Genomic DNA, 19,417 nt, shown 5'->3' on the forward strand with positions numbered 1-19,417 from the left:
ATTTTTTCTTTTCGCTATACTTTGACATAATAAAATCTAGAACAGATAATTTTGTCCATTTACACATCAATATACAGAGTAGGTACACTGCGTGGAGCATTCACATGAAAGCAGTGGTAAACATTTAGCAAATACGCCTTGTAAAAAATACCAGCCTACATGAATACTCCTACTGTATATAGGGCGTGCCTGATATTCTTTCTTGATATTGTAGTTAATTTCGAGCAATCTTGCTAAAGACTGTGTTCACTTTTATCCATCGTACGATTTTGTACATATTTTTTTTGGAGTCATGTATGAGACCCATTGGGCCTGGAATGGGTAAAAAAAGTGTTAATTTTTTAATAATTATAAAAGGAATTTCGTCGAACATAATGTGTAATTCTAAAATTTTGATGGATTATTGTTTTGGACGTCATTACACCCAGAATGGGCTGTGTTAGCACTACCGCAATAATAGAACATACCACAACGATAAAACGCTTTTCACTATAGCTTATTTGTTTTGAATTTAGGCCAAATTATAATCACCATCGTCTTAGTCAAGTATATCACTCACCGATAATTTATGCCACGTTTTCATGAAATCCACAGCATCCGTGCTTCATAGCCACGTCGATGTTTAGATTTATCGTTCGTTTGTTCAGCATTGTGTTAAACAGGCATGCAATAACGTCATCAAAAAATTAAACCAAGCTTTTTTCTAATAAATCATTTTTATTAAAATATTCACAATATTCATACCACTTTAACGATATAAATGACATTCTTTTACGAATAAACAGAAAATAAATAAATCGCTTCATATGTACACATTTCCTAGAATACGTCATCTTTCAAAATCGATCGCAATCATTATTGCTAGTCGCCCTAGATATCTAAGTTCCTACGTTTACGTTTTTCGATTGGATTAATTGTTTGTGCAAAATGTCCTCGTGTTGCTTTTTTTTTTGCTGTACATTTCTTTAGCCGATCTTTTCTTACACAACTAGGATCTGCTCTTTTTTTTGCTGTGAATGTATAATACAATCAATTCGAGTAAGAATTGCTTTCTTTTCGTTAAACTACAATTACTTCATCTGGTTGGTCTCACACGAACAAAGGGGAATATTTTTCACGAACGATACCCTGATTACCAACTTTAAACTATGATAGTAGAAAAACGTCAATAAAACGCACGTTCCCAATATTAGTGCACATGTGCGCATCACATGAATATATTTCAACTGACTGAGACGAGTGAATTTAAATTCCTTTGGACAGTTTATTGCACTTTGTTACCCAAATCGTTACTCAAACAACACTCTTGGAATTGCACAACAGGTTAGTTTCACTTTCAACGGTTTATGTGTATCTGCTGCTGCCTTCTTATACTCTTTCACTTTAAGGAATACTCCATATAACTGCAATCAAGTCCCTGTCGCATCGTTTGGATGATTTATTTGTCAGAGATTTCAACTATTTTGTGGCACCCATTTCCATATTGGCTGCCCGGATCAGATCCCAGTTATAAATAAACCAGATCCTTGTCACTTTGAGAGTTCAGCAAAGCGGTCTGTTTTCGCAACAGAATTATGCTACAGTTCTAGAAACAGTACGTTCGATTAGGTGGACACATTACCATGGTATCTTCCGCTTCGCTGATGGTCGGTTCTTTATGCTTCAGTATGGACTGGGGCTGCAGTGGGGCGGACTGGGGCGATCCCTTGAACTGGGCAGAGGGCTGGCCGGAAACCGAATGTCATCCGTAGTAGAACTGATTGTTTGCGGCTCCTCTGCTGAGGCTGCGTGGGGTGTTTCCATCGAGATCACTGGACGGTCGCCTGAGTGTTTGAGAGTGGCCCAGTATGGAACCGGGCCCACCCAGAAACACTGGTGGTGGCTGCTGGTGGGGCCGCGGCAGTGTGCTCATTGCTGCAATCGGTGTGCGAATACCACCTGGAAACAAAAACCATGGAAGCAATTTTTGAAGTTGTTGCGCATCAAAGAAACTTATTAACTTTTTGATGATGGTATGGTGAAGATGAATATAATTGAAAAATAAAATGAAATAACTCAGAATAGAGAACATAAAAAATCTGAAGAATATCCATATGGATAATACTGTAATGAATTTGCGATCATGTAAAGTATTCTCGTAAAGTATGGTATATATGTTACCAAAACAAAACTCGTTTTAGAGGGGTGCCCCGAAACGAAATAACGTGCCCAGAGTATCTGTTGATTTCCTATTCCCATTGGTTTCAAATTAAATAGTATGCTACTCAAACACAATCTTCTCAAAATTCCAAACTTACCTATACTTTGGCCCAGCTGCGATGGTATGATGTTAATTGGTCCACTCAGGTACCCAGCAGGTGGGGTAGTATTCATCATCGTGCTCATCGAACACGGCGGCACCAGCATCGTGGTCGAGGTGTGTGATATATTCGAAGGTCCCAGATTGCCATACGGTCCTGGCGAGGGCGTATATGCACCGTAGCTCTGCGGAAAGAAATGTTTTCAAAGTGGGCGATCCTGCAAATCGTATACCGAGATCACGGCGAAATTGCTAGCGGAAGCGGTAGACTGTGGCAAGTCATTCCATGCTTAGTTATTGGAATACAATTCTCTAAGCAAGCGTTGCATATTTTTCATTATAAAAGATCTGAAGTTTAGATTCTCCATAAGAATTTGAATTTTACATTATGAAGAATTGTGATATATTATAGTGCGATAGAAAAGATACTTAAGAAAAATTCGGTAAATTGATTTGATACCAACGGATAGCAGATTTTAATACAGTTCTGCATAAAAACCTTATAGCAACTGTATAACATTTTGGCATATACAATGTCGTAAGATTATAATACAACCATTGTATTTGAATCTCACAATTTGGAACCAACATTTCAAAAGGGTGAAACTGCTTTAGTAAACAAAAGCTTCTCCTATCGCTAGCCAATCCGGAGATGGCGAGTTCGATTCTCGGTCCGGTCTAGGATGTTTTCGTGTTGGAAACATTCTCGACTCCTTGGACATAGTGTATCCATTGTACTTGCCACACAAGATACATACTCATGCAATAGCGGGCATAGAAAAGCTTTCAAATAATAGAATACTGAGTTGAAAAGCAGGTCAAGTTTCAGTTGGAATGTAGAGCCATGAAAAAAGAAGAAGAAGTATCAAATCAAATAAGCAGGAATACTGTTCATAAATCTCCATCTCCTGTTGGGTAAATAGTTTCTTTGCATCAGAAATTATTTTTTTTGCAATTAAGCGAAATGCATGGAACGACTATAAGTTTATGCCAAAGTCAGTGCTATGTTGAACAACATGGTGCGGTCTCGCGTGTTCAATCAGAAAGTGGCGGCTGATGTAGCTCCTGTACTTACATCACTCCGGGAAACGCTCGGCACCGGCAGCGGAGTTTGTAAATCGATATCCGCATCTATTTCCGATATATCGTCGGTGAAGCCATTTGGGAGTGTCGTTTCACCTGTGTTTGATGTCTGGAATTTATCGGTTTCCTTTCCAGTGCGCCGCTTCCGCAGCACCACACGTCCAATCACTATCGAGAGGCAAAGGACAATCGCAACCACTACCGCCACAATCAGGTAGACGTAGAATTTTTCATGGTGGTCTGTAAGGAAAATAAAAGAAACGAACCGTTAATCCATTTGAGGTGTGGTGCAACGGAAATCGTATGGGTAAATGCTTAACCAGCAGCTTGATGCTATGATTAGTTCGTAAGAGTACGAAGTCCATTAAATTACCGTTAATGGATTACTACACGAATGGATTATAGTCATGAAGTAACTTTCAATCTATATTTTCGCGATATGAATTCGTGTCCAATTAGATGTGAACCTTTTACAAAATAAGCATTGTAGGCTGTGTGTGTTTTTCAGCTCAGCAGTGATACTGAGGTGGTAATAGTGAAACCGGAAAACCGGTATTACCGGCCGACTTTTGGATACCGAAATACCGGTAAAAACCCAATTAAATCACTTAGTGGTGATGATGCCTTTCTCATGCGTTAAAAAGAGTTGAAAGGCTCGGTGTTGGATTTAATCTTAATTAAAAAAAAACCAGAATAATCCACTTAGCGGTGATGTATTGTGTATTATAAAATGTAACAAGAAAAGCACATAAGAGAGGTCAAAACGGCACTCCAGGGAGATAGATTCAGTTATTTCCATCAATTCACATTTATTTGCATTCTTTTAAATGCATTGGAGCAGCTTTTGATAAAAAAAGCTTTCGAACACGGCCGGCGCTGGTATTGCTTATTTTTAAGTCACCAGTTGTTGCACATTGAAGATGATGTTAGTCGCAAGCTGCATCTGTTGGTTCTCTGTGTAATTACAACTGACCTGGCAATAACGGAGTAGCAACCGTGGGCGGTCAATCATGCTCATGCTCATGCTAGAAAAGGGCCTAAGAGATGAGTGAGATTTCTCGTGCACAAACATACACACACATACACACACGGAAACAAATCCATTCCAATCATGAACATTGAAGCATCAAATCATGAGGTTTATCAACGATGAAAGACAGGCAAAAATCTCCTCGAAATATAACAAGCCATGAAAACAAGTGTATCGCACAATAAAAAAATCTGATTCGGATAGGCAGCCCCCACCGAGGAGGTTTGATAACGCTTTATTTTCGCTCATTTGATGTAGGGCACCCTGTTTTGTTTGCACAGCTGTGTAAAACTAGTTGAAATGCATCATCAGACCGTTCTGTATGGGGGCGCAATCGGAGATTTTGAAATTAGTTTATCATGGTGTATACAGCCTCTAGAATCAGGTCATTATCGTAACTGCTTCCGAAAAACGTTTCTCACGGTATGCTACCTATCGAGAGTGTGTATACATACATGATAAGTAAAGGATTTTTTCATTCTTCTTTGGGTGTCCCCGAATGGGACACTACCCCGAATGAGCCAGTACCTCGAAAAGGTCCTTATTTCAAGTTTGTACTTCATTTCGGTGAAAAAAAATGTTACTCAATAAAAGTTCATTCAGAATTCATATGAATCAACAATAGTTCACCTGGAACTGTTTCAACGCAGTATAGAACTAAGATTTCAATGTTCCGCGAGCGGTAATGGTCGCCAACTTGCATGTGGTTCAGTTTTGACGATTGAGGAGGTCAACTGCATCCAATGCGGGTAACTGCGGTTCACGCCAGCAAGGCTACAAAGGCAACAAGGTTGAAGTTGCTTCTTGGTCGCTATAGTAAAAGCACCGGTTTCCGGATGAAGCGTGATTAAGTTCTTAGAATCTACGATTGAATAAGTTAGTCTGATTGAGTGAGTAAGAGAGAGTGAGTGAGTAGGAGTGAGTGAGTGAGTAAGAGTGAGTGAGTGAGTAATTGCTTAGTTATCGATCAACTTAGTGTAAATTCTGAACCCCTTTGCCGATTTCAAACAAATTCGGAACACAAATTCTTTATCATAAGGAGACGACGATAGGAGGTTAGGGATGCTCTTTACAAAAGAGGGAGGGTATGGGGGAGGCCTATTGTTTAGCAATCGATCAACTCCTGAGCCTAAATCCTGAGCCTCATGACCGAAATCTGTAAACAAGCATTAGACTGGAACCCAGCGGGACATCGCAGCAAAGGCAGACCCAGAGCAACGCTCAGGATGGAGATCTTAAGTAAGTCAGTAAGTCATGACCGATTTGAACCAAATTTCAAATATTGTATGTCCTAAGAAAGCGATTTTAGTGGATGTGGTTTTTTTGCGCCTGTCCCAGAATTTGCTAGGGATATTGGTGTTAATCAGATCATGGTAAACGATATTCTAAACGCTTTAAAAAACATAGATGCATCTAAAGGCTCTGGCCCTGACGGTATTCCACCGGTATTTTTGAAGAATCTGGCTAAAGAGCTGACGGCACCTTTATTTTGGCTCTTCAGATTGTCACTGGAATCCGGAAGTTTTCCCAGGGTATGGAAAAGCTCTTACCTTGTGCCCATCTTCAAATCAGGCAAAAAATCAGACATTCGTAATTACCGTGGAATAGCCATTATCTCTTGCATTCCCAAACTTTTTGAATCTATTATTAATGAAAAATTATTTTTACAACCTCAAAACAGAATTACAAATAAACAGCACGGATTTTTTAAAGGTCGCTCAACCGCTACAAATTTAATAGAATTCATTGATTATACTCTTCATGCGATGGATAATGGTAACTACGTGGAAGCGCTGTACACTGACTTTAGCAAGGCGTTTGATCGCATTGACATTCCATTGTTACTCTTCAAATTGCAAAAAATTGGAATTGAGCCAAGACTCCTTAGATGGCTTGAATCTTACCTCACAGACCGGCAACAAATAATTAAATTTAATAGAAAGAAATCCAATCCCATTCAAGTCACTTCAGGAGTTCCACAAGGCTCCCATCTTGGCCCTCTTTTATTTATATTGTATGTAAATGACATTTCCCTCATTCTCAAAAATATAAAGCTTTTAATTTATGCCGATGACATAAAGTTATTTATGGAAATAAAAAATGAAGACGACATTATCGTATTCCAGAATAAAATACAGATGTTTTATACATGGTGCAGTGTAAATTAGGTTGGACGTCATTTCCTCTTCCATCTTATGAATCACGTTGCATGCTTATAAACATACAAACATTGAAACAGCGTCGAGAGTTTGCAACGGTTTCATTTGTTAACGATATAGTATCTCAACGTGTTGACTCAACTGAAATTTTGTCGAAATCAAATTTTTACATACCTTCTCGGCTACTTCGACATAGGACATTATTTTTCACTAACCACCGCCGAACAAATTATTCCAAATTTGGACCTCTTAACCTTCCTAATGCATTAGAAAAAAGTTACACATTGTGCATTGGGGTCCATTTGGACCCAAGATTTCATCTCGATCACAAAAACTCAAATTTCAACCGATTTTCGATCTTTAGGCACCAAACGAAAGCTGTAGGTTCCAATAACAAGCCTACGGGGTGATTCATCCAAATTGGCCACTCTAGTCCCCGGGGAACCTGTGCTAAAGAGGTACTGTTTGAGCTTCTCAATTTGGCAGCAAATTTTCGAGTTGCGTGTTATGAAACTTAAAATTTCTAGCAAATATGTGCTCTGATGATTCTAACTGTATTTGCTATATTGTATATGCCGTTTCTGGGCAATTTTGTCCCTCGAGCGGTTATCGGAAAGCCCTCTGGAAGATCCGGAACATCCGTAAAATTGGCCAATTCTAAAAATTTAACCCAGAGCTTCGCGATTTTTTGGTAACCATTCATTCTGGCAAATTGTGGGTGCAATCAATAGTTGAAGCCTTCTGTGACCTACAAATGTCCCAGAAATGTTCCTCCGGAAGATCCGGAACATCCGTAAAATGGCCAATTCCAAAAGTTCACCCTAGAGTTTCGAGATTTTTTTTAAAACCATTCATTCTGGTAAATTGTGGGTGCTATCAATAGTTGAAGCCTTCTGTGACCTACAAATGTCTCAGAAATAGTCGTCCAGAAGATCCGGAACATCCGCTAAACGGCCAATTCCAAAAGTTTATCCTAGAACTTTGTGATTTTTTCGTAACCATTCATTCCAGAAAATTGTGGGTGCAATCAATAGTTAAAGCCTTCTGTGACCCACAAATGTTCCAGAAACGGTCCTCCGGAAGATCCGGAACATCCGTAAAATTGGCCAATTCTAAAAGTTCATCCCAGAGCTTCGTGATTTTTTGGTAACCATTCATTCTGGCAAATTGTGGGTGCAATCAATAGTTGAAGCCTTCTGTGACCTACAAATGTCCCAGAAATGGTCCTCCGGAAGATGCGGAACATCCGTAAAATGGCCAATTCCAAAAGTTCACCCTAGAGTTTCGAGATTTTTTTAAAACCATTCATTCTGGAAAATTGTGGGTGCAATCAATAGGTAAAGCCTTCTGTGACCTACAAATGTCCCAGAAATGGTCCTCCGGAAGATGCGGAACATCCGTAAAATGGCCAATTCCAAAAGTTCATCCCAGAGCTTCGCGATTTTTTTACAACAATTCATTCTGGCAAATTGTGGATGCAACAAACAGTTAAAGTCTTCTGTGATCCCAAAATGTCCCAGAAACGGTCCTCCGGAAGATCCGAAACATCCGTAAAAGTGGCCAATTCTAAAAGTTAATCCCAGAGCTTTGCGATTTTTTCGGAACATCCGTAAAAATGATCAATTCCAAAAGGTAATCCCCGAGATTCGCATTATTTCGTAATCATCCATCCTGACGAATAATGGATGCAATCAGTAGTGAAAGTTTTCAGTGATCCAAAAAGCTCCCGAAACGGTCATCCGAAAGATCCGGACCATACGTAAAAGTGGTCAATTTCAAAAATACATCTCAGAGCTTTTTCCAATTCATTCATAACCGAATTTCCTGTCCAATCAATTGTGCAAGTCTTTTGCGACCCGCAAATGCTCCCGAAAGGGGCCGATACCACAAAATCATTCCAAAGCATTGCTATTTTATTCGTAACCATCCATACGGGCAAATTGTGTACGCAATAAATTGTTTCAGTCTCTGAGATGACCACAAACGGCCCTGCGGGAAATCCGAAACATTCGTAAAAGTGGCCAATTCAAAAGTTCATCTCAAAGCAAATTTCGAAACTTTTTATATCATCGAATGGATAATGCAATCAATAGTGAAAGTCTATTGTGGCCCGAAATGACCACAATACGGTCCTCAAGAAACCCGAAACATCCGTAAAATAGGTTTATCCTAAAATTTGATCCCAGACCTGAGCATTTTTGTTAGCATTCACGTAGTAACGGTGAATTATATGTGGAGTTAAAAGTCCTCTGTGACCTACCAAAAGTTAATCACATTAGATTTTTTAGACATTAACATTAACATTGTTAACGGCTCCGGTTCTCCGGGAAATTTGGGACATCCGCTAAAATTATGAATTCCAGAAGTTTATTCCACAGCTCCACATTTTATTTCGAAAACATCCATGGCGGAGAAGTGATTGTGAAATCAATAGGGGAAGGTGGGGAGACTTGATCTCCGGGGAGACTTGATCACCCCTGTTTTAGCGAGAACTAAAGTAGTTTTCTTCTAGCGTATTTTTAAGTATAGATCCTCTATAGACAAATGACCTTTATGTGGTGATTTGTTTTTTGGATTGACAAACCTTATTCATTCTGCAGGCCGGTTTGTGTGTTTTGACTTTCCCAAAGATTTTTTTTATTAGCCACGCAAAATTTGAAGAACTTTTCATAACAATGTACTGATGAAAATGTCAACATTTCATCAAAGTTTCAGGATATTTGGATTTGAAGTTATTGCCTCAATATGGGGACACTTGATCCCCCATTAATTTATTTATTCTATTTCGTCAACCAACGTAGACTAGTACATATACATATACATGTTTGTTTTTGTAATGCTGTAGTATGATTAAATAATAGTTTGTTTTAGTAAAGTGATGTATAATTTTGATTTTGAATTTATATTGCTGAATTTGTAATGTTTGTTCTTTGAAAATATTGTCTAATGTTATGCCGAGACATTGTTAAGTCAATAGTTTCGCAGTGTTGGTAGTAAACAGCCATCATTCGGTTGAGAGGCCCAAATTTGGCGTAATTTGTTCGGCAGTGATTGGTTAAAATAATGTTCTATGTCGAAGTAGCCGAGAAGGTATGTTAAAATTAAATTTCGATAATTCTTAGAGAGTCTGTGTGGAAATCGCGTATGTTTATTTATTTTTGGTTGTGATACATCGGAAATCAGGAATACCAGTGAAAATGGTCAATTCCAAAATTTCCAACCACCGCTTTGCTAATTTTTGGTTTCATTCATATGGGTGAATTATGTACGCAATCAATAGCTAAAATCGTCCGTGATATGCAATGACAATAATAAAAGTCGAAACTAGTACGAGACACTGAAGACGGCCTTACTGTTAAGGTCGAAATACGTATCTGTCAAATCACATAAAGGAATCAAATCAATCGGTGGAATCAAGTGGAATTGTACAAACTCGTACGATGACAAGTAATGACATTCCACTGATATCTCAAAATAATTTTCTTATCAATAATAAAAATTCCTTCGTAAAATTCGGAATATCCGTAAAAGAGGCTAACTTTTAGCGTAACAGATCATCATTTGCCAGCGACGGCGGCGTGGCGGCGTTCCTCCTTGAATTCCTCCGAAGTTTCTGCAGAAGCTTCTCTGGAAGCTATTCAAGAACTTCCTCCGGAGGTTCGTTCAGAAGTTCCTTCGGTAATTCCTTCGGAAGCTCATCAAGTAATCCCTCGGAAAGTTCCTAGAGGCATTCCTCTAGAAGTTCTTCTGAGAATTCTGAGAGTTCTTCCGCAAATCTCTCTAGAAGTTCATCAAGTAATTCCTCGGGGAGCTGCTCCGGGAGCTCCACCGAACTTCTTCCGGAAGTTCATCCAGAAATTCGCGATGAAAAAAATCCAAAAAATCGCGATGTTCTGAGATATTGTTTTGGAATTACAGTCAAACCTCGATGAGTCGATGTTCTATGACTCGATATCGACTCATGGAAGCAAAGAATGCCATTATGAAAAATATTTTCTGGGCTACTGTGATAGTCCCTTCAAACAGCTTTCCAAGGATTTCCTATTCCACATCTCGATATTCCCATAAGTCGATGGTCCCTTCAATATCGACTCATGGGTTTGACTGTATTCACTTTTACGAATGAACTGGATCTTCCGGAGGACCGTTTCTTAAGCACTTGGAGGTCACAGAAAACTTTCCCTATTAATTTGCCAGAATGAAAGGTTACAAAAAAAAATGACCGTGCTGAAGTTTTGGAATTGTCCACTTTTATGGATGTTTCAGATCTTCCGAAGGATTGTTTCTTCGACATTTGTAGACCACAGAAAACTTTCACTATTGATTGCACCCAAAATTCATCAGAATGGATGGATACGAAAAAATTGCTATGCTCTGGGGTGAACTTGTGGAATGGCCACTTTCACGGATGATCCGTATCTTCTGGAGGACCGATTTTGTGGCATTTTGGAGGTCACAGAAGATTTTCAATATTGATTGCATCCACAATTTGCAAGAATATATTATTATGAAACAAATATAAAGCTCTGGAACAAATTTTTGGTATTAGCCATTTTTACGGATGTTCCAGATCTACCGAAGGACCGTTTCTAGGGCATTTAGGGGTCACTGAAGGCTTTCACTATTGATTGCCCCACAATTTGCCAGAATGGATGCTTACAAAAAAACACGAAGCTCTGGGATAAACATTTGGATTTGGCCATTTTACGGATGTTCCGCATCTTCCGAAGAACCATTTTTGGGGCATTTGGAGGTCACAGAAGATAGTTACTATTGATTGAACCCACAATTTGCCAGAATGAATGGTTTTAAAAAAATCGCGAAACTCTAGAATGAACTTTTGGAATTGGCCACTTTTACCGGTATTCCGGATCTTCCGCAGGACCGTTTCTGGGATATTTGGGGGTCACAAAAGACTTTACCTATTAATTGTACCCACAATTTGCCAGAATGAATGGTTACGAAAAAATCGCGAAACTCTAGAATGAACTTTTAGAATTGGCCATTTTACGGATGATCCAGATCTTCCGGAGGACCGTTTCTGGGACTTTGTAGGTCACAGAAGGCTTTAACTATTGATTTCACCCACGATTTGCAAGAATGAATGGTTACGAAAAAATCACGGAGCTCTAGGATGAACTTTTAGAATTGGCCACTTTTACCGGTGTTCCGGATCTTCCGCAGGACCGTTTCTGGGATATTTGGGGGTCACAGAAGACTTGACCTATTGATAGCACCCACAACTTTCCAGAATGCATTGTTAAAAAAATCGCGAAACTCTAGGATGAACTTTTAGCATTGGCCATTTTACGGATGTTCCGGATCTACCGGTGGACCGTTTCTGGGTCAATTGTAGGTCACAGAAGGCTTCAACTATTGATTGCACCCACAATTTGCCAGAATAAATGGTTTTAAAAAAATCGCGAAACTCTAGGATGAACTTTTAGAATTGGCCACTTTTACCGGTGTTCCGGATCTTCCGGAGGACCGTTTCTGGGACATTTGTAGGTCACAGAAGGCTTTAACTATTGATTGCACCCACAATTTACCAGAATGAATGGTTACCAAAAAATCGCGAAGCTCTGGGATGAAATTTTAGAATTGGCCAATTTTACGGATGTTCCGGATCTTCCAGAGGGCTTTCCGATGACCGCTCGAGGGATAAATTTGCCCAGAAATGGCATATACAATATAGCAAATACAGTTGGGATCATCGGAGCACATATTTGCAAGCAATTTTATGTTTCATAACACGAAACTCGAAAATTTGGTGCCAAATTGAGAAGCTCAAACAGTACCTCTTTAGCACAGGTTCCCCGGGGACTAGAGTGGTCAATTTGGATGAATCACCCCGTGGGCTTGTTATTGGAACCTACAGCTTTCATTTGGTGCCTAAAGATTGAAAATCGGTTGAAATTTGAGTTTTTGTGATCGAGATGAAATCTTGGGTCCAAATGGACCCCAATGCACAAATTGTCACTTTTTTTGTGGCGCCTCTCCTAGATGTCGCTGGAAGCTGATTTTCTCAGGGAACCTTAATTTCCGAAAGTTAGGAAAAGTCAGAATTTTTCAGATTTTTATCTCGTTGCGTTACAAAGTTACAGCGGTGTTTAGGGTGTGCTAGGGTCGAAATGGACCCCAATGCACTAGGAAGGTTAACCGAATGATGGCTGTTTATAATCAACACTGCGAAGCTATTGACTTAACAATGTCTCGGCATAACATTAAACAATATTTTCAAAAAACAAACATAAGAAATACAACAATTTAAATTCATAATTACAAACAACTTTATTGTATTCATAATCTACTATAGCATTACGAAAAAAAAACATGTATATGTATTTGTACTAGTCTACGTCGGTTGACGAAATAAATAAATAAATAAATAAATAAAAAATAAATAAATAAGTCATTTTAAAAGGGGGAGGGTGTGGGAGAGGTGTATTGTTTAGTTATCTATCAATTCAGCATGACTTCTGAACCCATTTATCGATGTCCACCAAATTTGGAGCCCATATTATTTGTCTAAGGAAGACTATATCAGACTGGGTAGGAGTGCCGAAGCTAAATGAGAGAACAGTTAAACGAACAGTTTAGTATACCTTTTTATCGCATAGGTCAATTCAAACCAAACACGTAAACACGTAATCTCTACCCAAAGGAAACTATTATAGAGCGGCTGGAAAGGACTTTTGGAATAGGAGGGGGGGGATTGGGTATTGTTGATAAAACGACTTAATTTAAAATACCTCTTATTTAGTACATCCGAGGTTCTTTGACATTGTACAATGCTCCGAAAACAAATTGCCCGAATTCCTTAAAAATAGCAAATCCTCGACAATAACATTTTCCAGGTAATAACATTTCCCCAAAAATTACTAACGAAAATGATATTTCCCGAAAATGATACTTCCCGATATACATATCCCAGAATATGACATTTCCCTGAAAATGACATATCCCTGAATGAAGCAGGCCATTAACATAACACTATTTGGCCTAAGGTCATTCGACATGAAGGACATTTGGGATAATTATGAACAGCATCAGAAAAAATCTTGCATAGAAAGCAAGCATTTGCTGGGTATAAAACATAGATAATTGTTGTTCATCAGTGAAGCTGATGCCCAGTGAAAAGCAATGATTAATATGACACATTAATATAGTAAAAAAAAAAAGAAATGATTAATATGTTTCCTTCTGAATGCTAGATGTGATTGCTTCTTTAAAAGTAGGCATTTGCCCGGAATAAGACAATGGTAGGTGTGATCCCTTCTTTAAAAATATGCGTTGCCCGAAATATGGCACCGATGGATGCTTTTTCTTCTTTAGAAATAGACGTTTGCCCGGAAAAAGACCTTTTAAACCCACGATCCCTTCTTCAAAACCAGTCAATGTTTCCAAAAGCCTTCTTTTAATCAAAATTTGGTTTAATCAAATAAGTAAACACAATTACCCTGTTGACCAATTGGTTTTATCATTTTCCGATTGTAAAAGAAAACTGCAAACCAAACTGGCAATTCCGAGCAAGGCCGGGTACATAAAGCTAGTTCTCTGTAGAAACGCGAAGAATGCAAGGCATGCTGCGAAAATGTCACCAAGTTTTAGTCCGTTACAGAACATGCTTTATTACTGTATTTATTACCGCTTTCAACTCGTTGGATTCAAGGAATATGATTAATTTATCGTCCAGTTATTGTTCTTTGCATATATCTCTCAAAATAATTTAGAAATTTTAATTTAAAACAGGGGGCCCTCCTTAGCCGTGCGGTAAGACGCGCGGCTACAAAGCAAGACCATGCTGAGGGTGGCTGGGTTCGATTCCCGGTGCCGGTCTAGGCAATTTTCGGATTGGAAATTGTCTCGACTTCCCTGGGCATAAAAGTATCATCGTGCTAGCCTCATGATATACGAATGCAAAAATGGTAACTTGGCTTAGAAACCTCGCAGTTAATAACTGTGGAAGTGCTTAATGAACACTAAGCTGCGAGGCGGCTCTGTCCCAGTGGCGGATGTAATGCCAATGAAGATGAGATGAATTTAAAACAAAGCGCAACATCCTTTCATGACTGTTTTTCAGGAAAAAATGATAAAAAAAACCCACGATTTTTTCATTTGGTCGCCAGATATAGAAATAAGCGCTTTGCTCTCTGTCTTATGACGATCACGATCTTTTGCAATACTGATGAAGAGTAAGTGAGTCAGTGAAAGTGATTGAGAGTAAGTGAGTGAGTAAGAGCGGGTGAATGAGTAAGAGTAGGTGAGTGAGTAATAGCTGGTGATGAAGAGGTAGTGAGGTAGAGGGAGTGAGTGAGTAATATATTGTGTGTAGGTGAGAGAGAGAGCTCTGTTTGTCTTCGGAAAGAAGCGTTGATTTGTAGAAGGCATCCTCTCTTCCGTTCGCCTCATACAACGCAAACGCATAAAGAAGGCATTATCTCCTCTGTGTGCCTTGTACCTGGCAAACGTGTTCATTTAAAAAGTCATTATCTCCTCTGTATATCTTGTACAGGGAAAAAGGATTAATTTAAAGAAGGCATTATCTCCTCTGATCGCCTTATACCGGGCAAGCGCATAAAGAAGGCATTATATCCTCTGTGTGCCTTATACCGGGCAGACGCGTACATTTAAAGAAGGCATCATCTGCTCTGTTCGCCTTATACCGGGCAAACGCATTCATTTGAAGAAGTCATTATCTCCTCTGCAAACACGTCCTATTGAAAGATACATTATCACCCTCTTACTATATTTCGTAGAATAGTAGTTTTCCTGGTAATAATGGGGTGGAATGACAATTTAAGTTAATTATATGATAAATTAATGTTGTTAGTTAAATAATTGGTTAAATCTTCAATGCGTTTTTCCAAATAACTCTAACCATTTTTTTTTCTTTGCAAAGATTGTCGTTTTGGATTCATCGATATCAAATGTTTTAGGGGTACTGGCCTTTCGGGGTAGTGTCCCATTCGGGGTAATGGTTTTCGGGGTACTGTCCCATTCGGGGTAGTGGCCTTCGGGGTAATGGCATTCGGGGTACAGGCATTCGGGGTACTGGGGTGGAGCCGTGCTTAGGACCATCTTTGGCGGTGTGCAAGAAGACGATGTGTGGCGGTGAAGAATGAACCACGAGCTCGCCCAGCTCTACGTCGAACCCAGTGTCCATTAGGTAGCTAAAGCCGGAAGGGTATGATGAGCAGGGCATGTTGAAGAATGTCGGACTGCAACCCTGCAAAGATGGTGTTCGCCTCCGATGCGGCAGGTGCGAGACGGAGTGAAGCGCAACGAGCGAGTTGGGCAGTCCAGATGCAAAACGACTTGGCGAGCGTGGGGCCCATTCGAGGATGGAGAATTTTGTATTTTTTTAATACTAATATGGATTTATTTATAGGAATTTTATGTTTTTATTTATGGAAATATTTTTTATGTATTTATTTATGGAAAATTCTTCTTTTAGAAGTGCTAATGTATTTTTGTTTCGTGGAACATAGAGATGGTCGGGTCTCACATTTTGCAAACCCGAACCCGATTCTTGAATTCCTTTCAAATCCGGACCCGACCCGAACCCGAATGAAAAATCAAACCCAAACCTGACACGTATCCCACAAATTATACATTCGTAAACCCGTACCCAGCCCGAACCCGAATCAATTCAACTATTTAAACTCGAGCTGGACCCGAACTATTTTTTTGTCGGAAAACTCAAACTATAGATATTTTATAATTCTCTTTACATCAAAAAGGATGTAGGTCCAAACAACGAAAAAGCCTCTAAATTATCAGATACGAATAAATAAAAATTCGGTATTTTATTTAACTCAAAATCGTATCCGACCCGGACCCGACATTGCACTAATTTTCCAAATCCGAACCCGACCCGACCATCGCTAGTGGAGATTTCCAAACTGTCTTCTATGAAAATTTGGCATTATTTACGGAAATTTTATATTTATTTATTGCTTATTCCTTGATTTCTTCATTGGGAATTTCCTATTTTTTTTATGGAAAATTTAAAATTTTAATAGAAATTTTATTTTGCTGCCAATCTCCGACGGGTTCATAGAATATTTTCTCGTGTGAAATCACGAGTCAAATTCATTTGGTGGTGTGCCCGTATTGCACGAAACCGTCGAAATACGTCTTGCATGTAAGTCTTCATGAAATACAAGTTTGACTGCTAGAAAAACGTATATTTTATCGCCATTCTTTGGATAGGCCACAATCTCAACGTGATGTATTCTGTTTAGTTGGGTTAACTGACTGATTTAAACAAGGTGTCCAGTGACACTAAATCCCGTTTTCAGAATTCTCGCTGCCTTTTGACATATGAGTGCATTTTGGTTGGGTCATGGCCCAAATAGTGACCCATGCATCTGTATCCAAACCAGCGAATCAGGACTGTACTTGTATCAACTTGATGCCATATGCTTTTTCAAGATCTATCAATGAAAACCGATGCATTTCATAACAATTTACAAAAGTATTCGGGAAAGTTCCATATTTGGGTTAAGGATATGATGGGTTTTCCTACTTGGCTGACACGCTTCGTAGTATCAATTTCAAATAGAACATTCTTTAGATACCTACGTCTTGATAAACCATTGTAATACACTTTGTTCAAGAATGTTAATCATAGAGATGAACTGTAACAGAATCTATGTTACGTTTCTGCGGCATACATGTAGAAGACTCGGAATATCTGTTATGCCATTGTCCGGCAATTTTTTGAAAGAGATTACAGTTCTTCAACAAGGGGCTGATAGAACCCTCAGAAGTTTGAGGAACAAGTACCTATATGGTAGTACGATTCATCATAACCATAATACCGCATTGGGATAACGCTAGTAGTAAAGGTAATGCAATTGCTCTAAATAGTCAACTTTGATTGGGAACCTTTTGGCCTTAGCAACTCCTGGCTGATGAAGCTGATGAGCACCACTGCTCTATAGAAGTTTTAGGTGCCAGACAAAGGCCCACAAGGCACACTGTACACTGTCGTTTGTGTAGGGCGATCTCTGAATAAATCCCAATCAATTTGGTGGACTTTGGTGGAAATAGGGAATTTGAATACAAAAATAAATTAAGGTCACTCCTGACAGAATCCAAGTTTCAAAGTGCTCGCGTTTTCGGGGGCACACCACTCGATACGGAGGCGGCGGACAACTGTCATTTTTGTTGATTCAGCTTTGCTGCGTCGTGAAAAAATAAAAATGACAGTTGTGCGTTGCTTCCGTATCGAGTGGTGTGCCCCCGAAAACGCGAGCACTTTGAAACTTGGATTCTGTCAGGAGTGACCTTAAGCAAAACTACTTGAATTTGGAGAATCACGCAATCTAACACTTTATTTAAGAAAACTTTTGCTGGTCTAATGAATGGAGTTTAGTTTAGGGTACTTGCTCATTGAATTTCGTGTTTCTTAGGCTTAACACTGTCGTTGAGGCCGTTTCGATGCTCGGTGGTCGACTTTGGGGTCGACATACTGGGGCGGAGCAGGTCCTGATGAGGCTTTTCCTAAACCAGACAATGCCGGGGAGGGGCACTAACGGAGTATCATAGCAACGAAATCCAGATGACGGCAACTCGGCCAATGTAGCGATAGGCCTAGCGTTTTACTTCGAGGGCCCAGGGAGCGGTACCATGTGCACTAACTTCACTAACTTCACTAAGAGATCGAGTGGGCTATTGAACGTGGTGATCGGAACTGCACACGCGGTTTTCTGTTGGCCTGCTTCGTGTCTTCATGGCCTGACACACACTCTTTGGCTAGGTATACAACTGGCTATTATTGCCGACTTTTGGCACACTTGCGACGGAAGATTCTCACTGGATACAAGCCATGGATTGTCCTTACTATCCGCACTCGAACGGCCGGGCATTGAATTACCCTCACTTGGCCAATTAACTAACCGATCACCGTTCGCTAGCTAAAAGCTTACTTTTTACCGAAACGCGTGGTCACTTTTTTTACTCGGTGACGGGTCGCTGCCGTTGTCTTCGCTCCTCTGGGCCGATTAGAAATACTAGAGAGCGATTTTTAATCTCTAAAGACTAATAGGCTAGATGTACCAGTTGTGGCTATAGCACCAGTTGTCGCACTAGTGCTATATATGCTAAATGGACAATCAAATCACCGCAAACCAAGTTCATATCGATAAAGCATATTCATATGATACGATAGCTCCTTTGATCTCCTCCAAAACAAACAAAACCTAATTGTAAAAATTGATTTTGTTTCATTTTTGACGTCCTTTGCACCAGTTATCGCACTAGGTGTCCCTATTTGGTCAATCCCATAAGAAAACAATGAGGTTTGCCAAATAAGGATCCAAAATTAGGAATAGTGCCAAAACTGGTGCATGCGTTAACAAATAACAAATTTTATTGTACAGCTGTTCTAAGGAGCACTAAGTAAAACCTTTCGCTTGATATATAAAGACCACCCACATGCCTTTTACTTGTTTTCTAAAAAATAGTTGTTCTTAACTCTTAAGTATGGAGACAATTTGTACCCCCACCCTATAGGTTCACGATTCCCCATTCCATCATTCCATTCTGTTCGGAACCCTTTGCAGCCGCTCCAGTGTGATGATCTCAGCTTCGCAGGTGATGGTATAATTTCGGTATAATATGGCCGCAGTGATTAAAATACTCAACGAGGAAAAAAACCCAAGCAACCAAAAGTTCAGATTTTACTTAAATTTGTTTCTAACCGAACCAATTTGTTCACTTTTGGTTCACATTGAGTTCCAAGCACCTTAACGGAACTTAATAGTTCACTTTTGCGCTCCCACTATATAAAAAAAACTTAAAATGCGAGCTGATTAAGCCAAAACATCCCCTCTTATC

General features: G+C 39.5%; 1 protein-coding gene across 4 annotated transcripts in view; it reads right to left on the reverse strand.

The window, feature by feature from the left end:
• Nucleotides 1–697: 697 nt before the first annotated feature.
• The window catches only part of LOC134225949 (protein eva-1), a 586,714-nt gene continuing 567,994 nt past the window's right edge, over nt 698–19,417 (reverse strand). For all 4 annotated transcript variants that reach the window (XM_062706410.1, XM_062706406.1, XM_062706407.1 and 1 more), the window contains 3 exons: nt 3,375–3,622; nt 2,298–2,484; nt 698–1,938 (listed from right to left, as the gene is read on the reverse strand). In XM_062706410.1, coding sequence (XP_062562394.1) covers nt 1,742–1,938; nt 2,298–2,484; nt 3,375–3,622 — 632 coding nt within the window. In that variant the 3' untranslated portion in view covers nt 698–1,741. The remainder of the gene's footprint in view (nt 1,939–2,297; nt 2,485–3,374; nt 3,623–19,417) is intronic.

The sequence above is a fragment of the Armigeres subalbatus genome, chromosome 3 (genome assembly GCF_024139115.2).
Source record: "Armigeres subalbatus isolate Guangzhou_Male chromosome 3, GZ_Asu_2, whole genome shotgun sequence".
Lineage (NCBI taxonomy): Eukaryota > Metazoa > Arthropoda > Insecta > Diptera > Culicidae > Armigeres > Armigeres subalbatus.